Genomic DNA, 13,105 nt, shown 5'->3' with positions numbered 1-13,105 from the left:
AAAATGTCCAGAAGAATCTGCAGCCTAGGTGTACACCAGGGCGGTGTATGTGAATGCACCTCGAGTATAGGTGGTAAAGGCAAGGACTCTATTTCTGACAGAAGAGATCGGACGCGAACCGCAATCTTAAGCCCTGACCTGGGCCTCCGATGCAGGACATGAACCTCCATGGATGGGTAAAGAGACGGTAATTTGGGTGCTCAGGAGAACTATGAATTTGTGCAACGTAACTGGCCAGCAGTTGTGCACACCTAACCTTCAATGCAGGGACTCCAGCTTCCATCAGAGCGCTGGTCACTGGACTCGTTCTAAAACCTCCTTCCTGTTGCCAGTCGAACGCCACAGTTGTGCACATGGTCGAGTAAACTACACTGAAGGCGCCGACGAACCATAAACCAGACTCCCATAATCAAGGGGGGATTGAACAACGGCTCTAGAGCTGCATCAGCGTAGAGCGATCTGCACCCCAGTTGGTGTTGCTCAGGCAGCAGAGGGCATTGAGGTGCTGCAAGCAATTCCACTTCAGCTGACGAAGATAAGAAAGTCACGTCAATCGGGCGTCGAAAGCCTGTTCTACGAATCAATATGTCCCCACTTCAGTGAGTGGATCGTCCTTACGTTAAAGTTCTGGTTCAGGATGAACGGTACGACGCCGACAGAAGTGCATGCTTGATACAAGACTTCGAGGCTGAAAACGAAGCCGTAGACTAGAACCCATGACTGCGCCTTGTGGTTGGCTCCCTGTAGACAACGCTCAGCAACAGGAGTACTGGAGGAGCAGCACGAAATGCAGAAGTAGTCTGCATACAGAGAAGGTGAGACCGACGGCCCGACAGCTGCTTAGCAGCCACTAAAAATAGAAACACACTCAATACAGAGCCCTGTGGGACACCATTCTCCTGGATATGGGGGTGGGAGGGGGGGGGGGGGAACTACGGGTGGCACAAATTGGACACGGAGCGATAGGAAATTTTGGATAAAAATCGGGAGCGGGCCCTGGACACCCACTCATGTAATGTGGCAATGATGTGTCGCTAGGTGGTGTCTTAAGCTTTTCATAAATAAAAGACGGCAATTAGGTGTTTAAGTCTGGAAGAAATGGCTGTCCGGATGGCAGACTAGATCATCAATGGTAGGGGGACCCCGGCGGAAACCGCACTGGCATGGAGCCAGTAGGCCACGTGACTCCAGGACCCAACACAACCGCCGACTTACCATACATTCTAACAGCTTACAAAGAACGCTAGTGAAGCTGATGGGCCGATAGCTATCCACATCAAGCGGGTTTTTACCGAGTTCGAGCAATGGAATGATGGTACTCTCCGTCATTGCGATGGAAAGACGCCATCGCACCATGTTCAGTAGGAAATGAGATGTCGCTTGTAGTCCGACGAGATATGTTTAATCATCTGACTGTTGATCCGGTCTGGCCCAGGAGCTGAGTCGGGGCAATGTGCAAGGACGCTGAGGAGCTCCAACTCTGTAAATGGAGCATTATAGGGTTCACTGTGACGTTCAGCGAACGAGAGGGCATTCCTTTCCATCCGCCGTTTGAGGGTGCGAAATGCTGGGGGATAATTCTCCTACACACAAGCTCGAAAATAATGCTCAGCAAAGAGCCCAGCAATTGCGCTTGCGTCGGTAGATAACACGCCGTTGATATTAACGTCAGTAACACCTGTCAGGGTATGGTACCCACAAACACGTCTGATCTTCGTCCAGACTTGGGAATATGACGTATGGCCCCCAATAGTCGAGACGGCTGTTTCCATCTTTTTATTAGCTGGTGAACGCGGGCACGGAGCCGCTTAAAAGTTATTATGTGCTCTAGGGAAGGGTGCCGCTTATGCCGCTGTAGAGCTCGCCCACGCTGCTTAATTGCCTCAGCGATTTCCGGCGACAGCCAAGTTACTGTCTTTCACAAGGGGCATCCTAAAGAACAAGGGATCGTGTTTTCGTCGCAGAAACGATCGTCCTAGTAACCTGCTCAACTACCGCATCGATGGTACCATGTAGGGTGATTCAGTGGTGACAGCAGAGGTGAAAGCTTCCCAGCCCATCTTGGCAGACATCAGGGGAAATGGCGCTGGGGGAGTGACAGGAAGATGGGAAAGTGGTCACTACCACACAAGTCATTGTGGGCTCTCCAGTGGACAGATGGGAGAAGTCTTGGGCTGCAGAGAGAAAATCAATAGTCGAGTAAGTGCCATGCGCCACATTGAAACGTGTGGGGGCACCTGTATTTAGAAGGCAGAGGTCGAGTTGAGACAGGAAAGCTTAGACATCTCTATCTCAGCCAGTAAGCATAGTGCCACCCCACAAGGGGTTATGGGCGTTAAAATCGCCCAAATGTTGGAAAGGTTTAGGGAGTTGATGAATCAGTGCAGCCAATGCGTTCAGGGGTACTGCACCATCTGGAGGAAGATATACGTTGCAGACAGTTATTTCCTGTGTCGTCCTTATCCTGACAGCCACAGCTTCAAGAGGGGTTTGAAGGGGCACAGGTTCACTGCATAGTTCAGGACATAGACACAAACTCCACCTGACACTATTAAAGTCGCTATGGTTCTTGCAATATCCCCTATAGCCACAAAGGGCAGGGGTCCACATTGCTGGGAACCAGGTTTCCTGGAGGGCAATGCAGAAAGCAGGTGTATAGCTTAACAGTTGCCGTAGCTCAGCCAGATGGTGGGGAAAAAAAACCGCAGCAATTCCACTGGAGGATGACGTTATCGTGAGGCTGGGAAGGCATGAAGCATGCAAGGACGCGAATATTTGTATCCATTCCTATTGTGGATGAGGCAACAGTGAGATCCAGGTCCTCAGGGGATGCTGAGATCTCCACCTCATCCTCAGATGCAAAATTGGTAGGGAGTGGTGGTGTTGGAGCCACCAAAGGGTGCTATTTCTAAGCAGACTTCTTTGTTTGCTTGCCATCTCGCTTCTCTTTAGGGGCTCGCTGGGAGGACTTCTCTGAAGTAGCTTCAGGCACTTAGAAAGACTGAAGCTCTTCGTCCTGCAGCTTTTGGCTCCTTTAGCCACAGGCGAGTGTCTGCTGTGGCATTAGTGGACCCCTTCCACTCGAGAGGAGCCAGAGGAGGCTGCAGGGGACCGATGTCCACTACGTTTGGGCGGGGGGGGGGGGGGGGGGGGGGGAATTGCTTGCTCCTGAAGTAGGTACTCTGGGAGCAACAGAAGGAGATTTCCCCTACCACCAATGGGGCAGATGTATTGTGGAGGCATCGAGGGCCCACTGTTCGTGGCAGAGTGTAGTACGACTGGTACTTGGGTTGACAATGTAGCTGCAGCATATATGGACGCCAACCGAACGGGGTGGAACTGTTCACATTTACGTTTAGCCTCTTCGTAAGTCAACCAGTCCAGGGTCTTGTACTCCATTATTTCCCGATCCTTTTGGGGTTCTGTGCAGTCTGGCGAGCAGGGGGAGTGCTGCTGTCTGTAGTTGTAGTTGGGGAGGCGCACAGAGAGTATCTGGATGCAGTGGACGTCCGCAGATTCGACATGTGGAACTGAAAGTGCAGTGGGAAGACGAGCCCAAATTTCCAGCACTTAAAGCACCGCATAGGGGGAGGGACATATGGTTTAATGTCACAGCGGTAAATCACTACCTTGATATTTTCAGTCAATGAATCACCTTCAGAGGGCAAGATGAAGGCACTGGTAGCAATCCTGTTGTCTTTGGGTACCCTGTAAACGCACCAGATGAAATGATCACCCCGCCGTTCTAGATTGGCGCGGAGCTCATCGTCAGGCTGCAAGAGGAGGTCGCGATGAGAAATAATCCCCTGGACCATGTTGAGGCTTTTATGGCGAGTGACAAACAGGAATATCACCCAGCTGGCCACAAACTAGTAACGCCCAGGACTGGGCTGGGAATGCTGTCTGAATCAAGACTGCACTGCTTCCCATCTTGGGCAGCACTGTTACTTCTCCAAACTTATCCTCAAGATGTTCAACAAAAAATTGAGGCTTCATAGGTAGAAATGAGTCCCCATCCATTCTGCTACAGACTAAATACAGAGGCGAATATGGCTCTTCTTTCTGTAGTCCTACATTCCTCCCATCGTGTAGCGAGGGAGGTAAACGATTTAGGGTCATATCTGTCAGCATTGTACTCGATCTTGCCCTTCTTAGAGACTGCTGGCGCCATACAGTCACCAGCAAGAGATGACTTAGTCCGCTTCATTGCGGGTCATCCGCCCTGATGCCACCCACTTCGGTCAGGGGCTCTCCCCACAGGTGCCACGCAGCCACAGCAAAGGCCACCTGGCAGAATGGCCGTTGCTGGGAGTGCTGATGCCTCAGGAAGATGGCCATCTACTCCTTGGTATACGTGGGAAGTTTACAGCTCAAACATCAGCAGTGCGATCCCTGTGTTGTAAGGGGGCGACAACCAAATGGGTACATAACCCCCCCCCCCCCCCCCCCCCATACACACGCACACGCAAGGCACTGGCTACCGAGCTGGATATTGGGCGCAGAGTAATACAGTACTGTCTTGGGGACGAAAGACGACAGGGGACAATGGAAGAAGATGACATACTGCAGAAAGAGTACTCACCGAAATAGTTGAATTGCAAGTGGAAATGCAAAGCCCTGGCAAGAGGTTCAGGAGATCGAATCTAAGGGCACTATGGATAACTCATGCACGACATAAAGCGTCCTTCCACATATGGCCTGCACTTCTAAAGAATTTGGAAAGTGGCAGGTCAAACCATAAAATGAGACCTGAGCTTATAGGGCCGAAAAGTGAGATGCTCCTTTTAGTCACCTCTTACGACAGGCAGGGATACCTCGGGTCTACTCCAACTGCCAGACCCGCAGGTGTGTGTTCAAAAGTATCCGGACATTCTTTAGTGGATTTATAGGATGTATCTATACTTCACCTTTATGATGGTTTGAATTCTGTAGGGGGCAGTCTGAAAGATTATCTGAATTGAAGGAATGGAAGCCCATTCTTCATTGACAGCCGAAACCAGAGAACGTACTGGTGTTCGATAGCGAGGTTTGGAACGAAGTCCATGTTGTTCTAACTCATTGCACATGTTATAATTACGATGACATCAGATGTCTCTCACTGGCGGAAACATGGGGAGTTTTGCGCGCGCGCGTGTGTGTGTGCGTGAGGGGGAAGGGGGTGACACAGAGGTTTGTGTCGGTCCTAGAAGAGTGCTCATCACCGATAAATAGTATAGCTAAACTCTCCACTGCGTTCGGGTCGGGACTCTAGGCAGGCCCGTCCGTTTACAAGACGATGTCCACAAATCACTGCCTCACTGACGCTACCCTATGATACGACGCTGACATTAACCATCGTCTACGAACTGATCCTATTCTGTACGCAGAACAATTCCGCAAAATGTGTTCATATCCTTCTGCATTCAACGATTTCTTTCTTCAGTGCAATAAGGGGACCGCAACCTGAACACAAAACTTACTGTTGATACTACACATGATGGCACGCAATGTGCTCCAGGCACTCACCAAACCCAAAACACTCCATCGGACTGCCACGGGATGACAAAAGTAGAGGGATATTTAGAAATCTTCACGGGCGATTATCGTTAAACGTACGAGCAATCTCAGACGCTAAGCTTAATCAGAACATATACAGAGCACTGCAAACAACTTTGGGATGCAAATCTGCACTGTCACCATAGAGGTTTGAAATAGGAAAAAATTATCGCTTCAGAACTACAGTTTGCTACTGTTAACTTGCTGTATAGTTAGCCTGACGAAATTACCGCTTCAGGTTTTATGCAGTCAGCCTTGAAAAGTTCTCACTGTTTTGCTCAAGTTTACAAAGATAGAGATGAGACGAAATGAAAGAAAGTGTGTGTGAAAATTATACCCTCTTATGTGCGTGTGCTTTCTTCGTTCTTTTCTTAGTATTGCCACTACACAGTTTGACAGAGCACTGAAAGACCTGAGTCGAAACAAGGCCCCCGGAGTAGACAACATTCCATTAGAACTACTGACGGCCTTGGGAGAGCCAGTCATGACAAAACTCTACCAGCTGGTGAGCAAGATGTATGAGACAGGCGAAATACCCTCAGACTTCAAGAAGAATATAATAATTCCAATCCCAAAGAAAGCAGGTGCTGACAGATGTGAAAATTACCGAACTATCAGTTTAATAAGCCACGGCTGCAAAATACTAACGCGAATTCTTTACAGACGAATGGAAAAACTGGTAGATGCAGACCTCGGGGAGGATCAGTTTGTATTCCGTCGAAATGTTGGAACACGTGAGGCAATACTGACCTTACGACTTATCTTAGAAGAAAGATTAAGAAAAGGCAAACCTACGTTTCTAGCTTTTGTAGACTTAGAGAAAGCTTTTGACAATGTTGACTGGAATACTCTTTTTCAAATTCTAAAGGTGGCAGGGGTAAAATACAGGGAGCGAAAGGCTATTTATAATTTGTACAGAAACCAGATGGCAGTAATAAGAGTCGAGGGGCATGAAAGGGAAGCAGTGGTTGGGAAAGGAGTGAGACAGGGTTGTAGCCTCTCCCCGATGTTATTCAATCTGTATATTGAGCAAGCAGTAAAGGAAACAAAAGAAAAATTCGGAGTAGGTATTAAAATTCATGGAGACGAAGTAAAAACTTTGAGGTTCGCCGATGACATTGTAATTCTGTCAGAGACGGCAAAGGACTTGGAAGAGCAGTTGAACGGAATGGACAGTGTCTTGAAAGGAGGATATAAGATGAACATTAACAAAAGCAAAACGAGGATAATGGAATGTAGTCAAATTAAATCGGGTGATGCTAAGGGAATTAGATTAGGAAATGAGACACTTAAAGTAGTAAAGGAGTTTTGCTATTTAGGAAGTAAAATAACTGATGATGGTCGAAGTAGAGAGGATATAAAATGTAGACTGGCAATGGCAAGGAAAGCGTTTCTGAAGAAGAGAAATTTGTTAACATCGAATATAGATTTATGTATCAGGAAGTCGTTTCTGAAAGTATTTGTTTGGAGTGTAGCCATGTATGGAAGTGAAACATGGACGATAACTAGTTTGGACAAGAAGAGAATAGAAGCTTTCGAAATGTGGTGCTACAGAAGAATACTGAAGATAAGGTGGATAGATCACGTAACTAATGAGGAGGTATTGAATAGGATTGGGGAGAAGAGAAGTTTGTGGCACAACTTGACTAGAAGAAGGGATCGGTTGGTAGGACATGTTTTGAGGCATCAAGGGATCACAAATTTAGCATTGGAGGGCAGCGTGGAGGGTAAAAATCGTAGAGGGAGACCGAGAGATGAGTACACTAAGCAGATTCAGAAGGATGTAGGTTGCAGTAGGTACTGGGAGATGAAGCAGCTTGCACAGGATAGAGTAGCATGGAGAGCTGCATCAAACCAGTCTCAGGACTGAAGACAACAACAACAACAGTTTCAAGCATTTCCAGCCGCAATTTATCCCTCTGTTCTGCGATAACGTCAACAATTAACCTATTTCCACGCCTCGCGTTTGTTGGCCGTAGTAACTATCAGCTTTTTGTCTTTATACTGACGCAATACAATTCCCAGCAACAAATCTTTTTCGACTGGTGAGAAGATCGGTCCACTTTCTAATTACTTTCTTCCATCTTTACAACACGACACCTTCGATAGTAAACACTGTATATCTACTCTGAACAATCAATATCTGTGATCGTAGCGATAATCGTGTCGACAGCCGATTTTAGTAATGTTGCCACTGCCTAATATACATTAAATCTGAAAACAGAAGCAGCGTTCCCTACAGAACGGCCATATAGATAATTAGGTCGAAGTCCGAAGCGTGGGAAGAGCTGTAAAATCACTTTCATCGAGGTTTTCCGACGAGTGCATTGGGCGGTGTATTGAATAAAACAAGAGCCATTGTGTGGGACAAAGCAGCTGATGGACGCTCTACTCATGGCTATAGCGCTACAATTTTTTTCTTTAATTATTGGCTTACGATACCACATAGTGCATACGCCGACAAGAAAAAATATGCCGAAATTTTCCTGTTAAAAATACTCTCAACCCCGTGTGAAAGTACACTTTTTCCGCGGTAAGTGGCAATATACTTTCCCTCGGAGCAGTAACACGTATCAATTCTTTGAATGGTAAATATTTTATACACCGGCGTTGAACTTTCCGGCACTCCCAGCAAAAAACAATACGTTTTATAACGACCTTTAATGCGCGGCAATATGTACGCCGCATACTCTGGTTTATGACAGTATAAGCACGAATTCACCAAATATAGCACGGTAGCTTCCGTACACAGAACACCAAAGTATAGTAAATGCGATGCCCATGCAAAAAAAATGGAAAAATATGGCGCAATAATGTCTTCTTGCTTTGCGAAATACGACATTTGCGAAATAGGACATTTTTCACCACGAAAGGCTACGTATCACACAAAACATTGGCCGTCAAAAATTTTTTGCTGTTTTTTTTCCGAGCGTGTGCTTAGGCAGGATCCCAAGAGCACAGCTTAATTTGCAGAAGCTAAGTACTTTTGACAAGCACGATTGTAAATTTCATGCTGTGCACCAAGCACTTCACTTCATGGGTTACCTGGCTGGATACATATTCTGCCGAGCACTTCAACTGTTCCATAAAAAGTCGATTACGTGTCAAATTGCTCAAGAACTCACCTACTTTTTTTAAAGATAATTACACTTTTTGCCATCGTTATTGCATACCTTGTGATCTATGAAAGAACTGAAATAATAATAAAAACTAACCTCGAAGATTGATTTTTATCGTGTTACCCTTTAACATACATTAAACACGAATGTGCCAGTAAAATTTTACATGATGGCATGAATGGCTAATGTTCTGGGCCTGAAATTTTTCTAAGTGACTGGTCCTCAAAGTGCTTAGTTCCGAAACAGTCAGACGCTACATAGTTTAAGAATAAGAAATTCATCGCACATTCTCACACGTAACAAAATTCGTCTTGCGTAAAAGGAAATTTATTAAGTAACAACGCTTCTCAAGCAACAATTCCCAATATTTTTCTGGGACATCTTAGGAGCGTAAACAGTCGTGACGTCACGCTCATCTAAAGCATTTTGTTATTACGAAGTATCGCATTGTCTTCGTCTTACAGGCTTTGACACATTTTGCTGTCGGCAGACGATTGCACGTGCACCGTGTTTTGTTGTTGTAAACAGCGCATTTTCTTTTATTTTCTCGTTTATGATTTATTGCTGCTGTATTAATCTGTAGTAGCGGGCTAAAGTCTTGTATAGAAATTTATCTGAAGACAAAAATGAAAAATTCAGAAACCTAAAAATTCCCGGCTATTTCCTGGTTTTTGCCCCGGATGAAAAAATTCATTCGGGTTTTTCCGGATTTCCCGGGGTGCATACACCCTGTACTAAGTTTGCATTTTAGCTGTCAGTTGCAAAATAATGTTTTACGTCGTAAATCAAGCAGGACGTAGAAACTTAGCCTTGTAGTTTCAGCTGACAGTAATATGAAATACATGCTCATGGACTGTTTTCCTGCAAACTAGTATCAAACAATGCAAATAATATCTACAGTATGTCAAACTAGGTACAACCACCAACTGAACAAAGAAGACTGTCTTTTTTAATTAACCATTTCGGCATTCACCTGATGTAATTTTGGGCTTGTAAAGTAAGATGGACAGAGGAAAAAATTAAACTCATTTTTTGGACTTATTTCCTCCAATCCCGTAAACTATAATGAGGGCTCTGCTAATATATATCAGTCCAACATCCGGCCAATTCTTGGCGACGCGACTAGGAGGTAGCTTAACTTTTCTACAACGAAGGCAGCAATTCTAGTCGCTCCTTCCAGATCCGCACCTATAACAACGGTAGCGTAGAACGTTATGTACAGCTATCAAGACAGCGTAATCATGGTCTGCAAAGCTTGTTGGATTACACAGTGTTAAACTCTTATATCCTTACGAGTTTTGTTCAGTTATAAAATACACCAATTCTTAAACGAGAGCTACTTTCGAGGACTACAGAAAGACTACACAACAGATTCTTTGCTTTCTTACGAAATGAATATGTTAAGCGTCTAATGTTTACGACAGTACTCTTCTGTTTCAAACACGTAAAACAATCTCAGTACACCGGTAACGCAGTCAGCGCTCAAGACAGGACTTACTTTCCTCACAAAATCGTTAATGTTCTGGACGCCACTATCTGCTCAATGCATTCGTCCTGTGGAGCTTTGTACTTTTCATTCGAATACTTATTTGGTGCACACGAGTGACGCATACTTCCTATCTGTCAGTAACTAATGATACCTGTTTATGGCATGTGTAAACATTCACAGGCTTTTGAGCTGTTTTTTACGAAAAGGTAATTGACTAGGGTAGAATTTAAAAACCGTTTTTAATACTGCGTGCAGTGCTGTGGATGTAACCATTTAGCAACAACAGTGTCAGTGCTTTCGATTTTGAACAGTTATATCTTATAAAGGTTTGGTAAATCTTGTCTCACTCTCCATAAGAGCAAATTAGATCAAAGATCGCTTAGTACTAGTAACTGAGTGCAATCTGTGGAAAGATCCGGCCTGTGCAATGCCCAAAAATTTCAAACTTTCGTCACATATGTCTAGTACCTAATTTCATTTCTTCACGAACGCAAAACATTGTATTGCCGGTGAATTTAAGGCCACGACTAGTCGCCAAAGATTTGGGTAACAACTGATGCGTGTTAATTGTCACTACAGAAACTCGTCAATATGCCACTTAATGAAAGAAATACAACGTGCTGGTTACTACTGGTAAAACTGAAAACTATGAATACTTATCTACCGTCATAACACGGAAATATGCAAATACAAATGCTGAAATGGCATCTGGTTTACTTATAACTGAACCCATTTAATTTCATAATTCAGTTAAATTACAGACTTATAAGGACCACGAGAGAAACTTTGTCCAGTGGCCTGCACATCCACATGGTACATTTGAAACTAACTTTCATCACCGTATGGACTAGTCTTTCAAGTAATTCTGTTTGTTTTTTCATGTTTGCGACAGCATAAATGCTATTAGAATAAAATATTGTCTACAAATCTTTGTGGCACAGAATGACCGCATGTTTTAGGTTAAGTCTACCATTAAACTATATGGTACCAGTAAAAGAAACAAGAGATTAGACAAGTTTAGTAAAGAAAAGAAGCAGAAACACAGACGACTACTTACCTCAAAAATCTTCAACAACAGATTGACGTAAAGTCTTCTAACTCCAAGAGATTTTCCGATTGAGGCCAGAAATATTATTCCTAATAGAACCATCAGAAATGGGGTTATAAGAAGAGAAAAAGAGAACGATACGACTGTCCACATAGTTGCCACCATCTTTTAATTAATAAATTGTCCCTTGTATACTTGACAGTTTAGATTTAACTACATTCGGTCACACACAACTTCCCCAAACCAGCGCTAGACCGCAACTGATGAAACTCTCTGCTTAACAGTAATCCACACAAGCCAGCGATATCCCACCAATGCCAACGATACGAGCGTAAGTCTTCAGCTCCTTCCACATCCTTCGTGCATATTTTACAGCTTATCTCGGTTTTATAATCTTTCTGATTTTATCGAACAATATTAAACACAAGAGTTTCATCTTACTTACAAGAGACAGTTACATTTTAAGCAAAACAAAGCCAAAGATCACTGCTGAGTTCACATATTATCATTGCTGATGTACGAGGTGGAGCGGGCGCGGTATTTTGAAAAAGTAGTGCGTACGAAACAATTTTTTTTTTAAATCGTCTCATGTCGTGTAATTGATACAAGTGATAAGTGTGCAGGCGTTACAAAGCTAGGTATTTGTGTCTAAATGTATAATGTACAATGGCAAGTTCATTCATTCACACACAAAAATATAGTCGAATATAAAATTGTGGTTGTGTGTCAATGTACTGGTGTGTGGTATTTTCTTGCTGCTGTAACTTATTTGTTATTGCAGGTATGAACCGCGATTGAGCGCCAGAAAACTTTTATATTTGGAAAGTTTTGAACTTAGGAGTAACGCAAGTATATTGTTCTTCTGGATAGCGTTTCATCTACATCTATACCGTACTCGGAAACCACTGTGACTTGGATGGCAGAGGGTACGTTCCACTGTACCAGATATTAGGGTGCATACGTAGGCGGTTATAATGTATTCCTAGAGTAATCATATAAAGCCAGTCCTTGAAACTTTGTTGATAGATTTTAGATTTTTTCTTGAAATATTTTACATTTCTGAACATTTAAAGCAAGTTGCCAAACTCTGCACTGCTTTGAAATCTTAACAAGATCTGACTGAATATTTATGCAGCTTCTTTCAGATAGTACTTCATTATAGATAACTGCATCATCTGCAAAAAGCCTGATTTTACTATTATTATTGTCTGCAAGGTCAGTAATATACAACATGAACAGGAAGAGTTTGAACACACTTCCCTGGGGCACACCTGAAATTACTTCTACATCTGACGATGACTCTCTATCCAAGATTACATGCTTTGCCCTCAATCCAGTCACAAATTTCCCTTAATACCTCATATAATCATACTTCTGACAATAAGTGTAGATGTAGTACAGAATCAAAGGTTTTTGGAAATCAAGAAATACTGCACCTACCTGGTTGCCTTGATCCAAAGCTTTCAGTATGCCACGTGAGAAAAATGCGAATTGGGTCTCACATGATTAATGTTTTCAAAATCCATGCTGGCTGGCATTGAGGAGATCATTCTGTTCAAGATACTTCATTCTGTATCAGATCAAAATACGTTTTTAGCGATTTCAGATGTTTCTTAACATCACTGGCATAATTTATGAGACTAAATATTTTCCCAGTCCAATGTAAATTTGACACTCAGATCAGTTGTTATAGATGGTAAATAACAAGATGCTAAGACAATATATGATTGTGCACAGTTTTTATGATGTGGTGTCCATACTTGAAACTCAGTGCACTATCACCACCATTGTGTTTGCTGTGACTATTCTCTCAATATAATGAGTCAGATCCTTTTGCAAAGTAATCTGAGAGAATGTAACTTTTGAATAATTTAGGCCCTCAAATATAAAATATTTAGCTTTTTCAATCATGAA

At 43.6% G+C, this 13,105-nt stretch overlaps 1 protein-coding gene across 3 annotated transcripts in view; it reads right to left on the bottom strand.

The window, feature by feature from the left end:
- LOC126278979 (glycerol-3-phosphate acyltransferase 3) overlaps positions 1 to 11,658 on the bottom strand; it is a 199,510-nt gene extending 187,852 nt beyond the window's left edge. Inside the window, exon 1 of one of the 3 annotated variants that reach the window (XM_049979281.1) lies at positions 11,201 to 11,658. In XM_049979281.1, the coding sequence (XP_049835238.1) occupies positions 11,201 to 11,356 (156 nt within the window). In that variant the 5' untranslated portion in view covers positions 11,357 to 11,658. The remainder of the gene's footprint in view (positions 1 to 11,200) is intronic. The other 2 variants (XM_049979280.1, XM_049979282.1) reach the window with 2 other exon arrangements.
- Between the last annotated feature and the right edge of the window lie 1,447 nt (positions 11,659 to 13,105).

This window comes from Schistocerca gregaria, chromosome 6 (genome assembly GCF_023897955.1).
Source record: "Schistocerca gregaria isolate iqSchGreg1 chromosome 6, iqSchGreg1.2, whole genome shotgun sequence".
Lineage (NCBI taxonomy): Eukaryota > Metazoa > Arthropoda > Insecta > Orthoptera > Acrididae > Schistocerca > Schistocerca gregaria.
The sequence above is the reverse complement of the archived record's forward strand: the minus strand, read 5'-3'. Positions and strand labels throughout refer to the sequence as shown.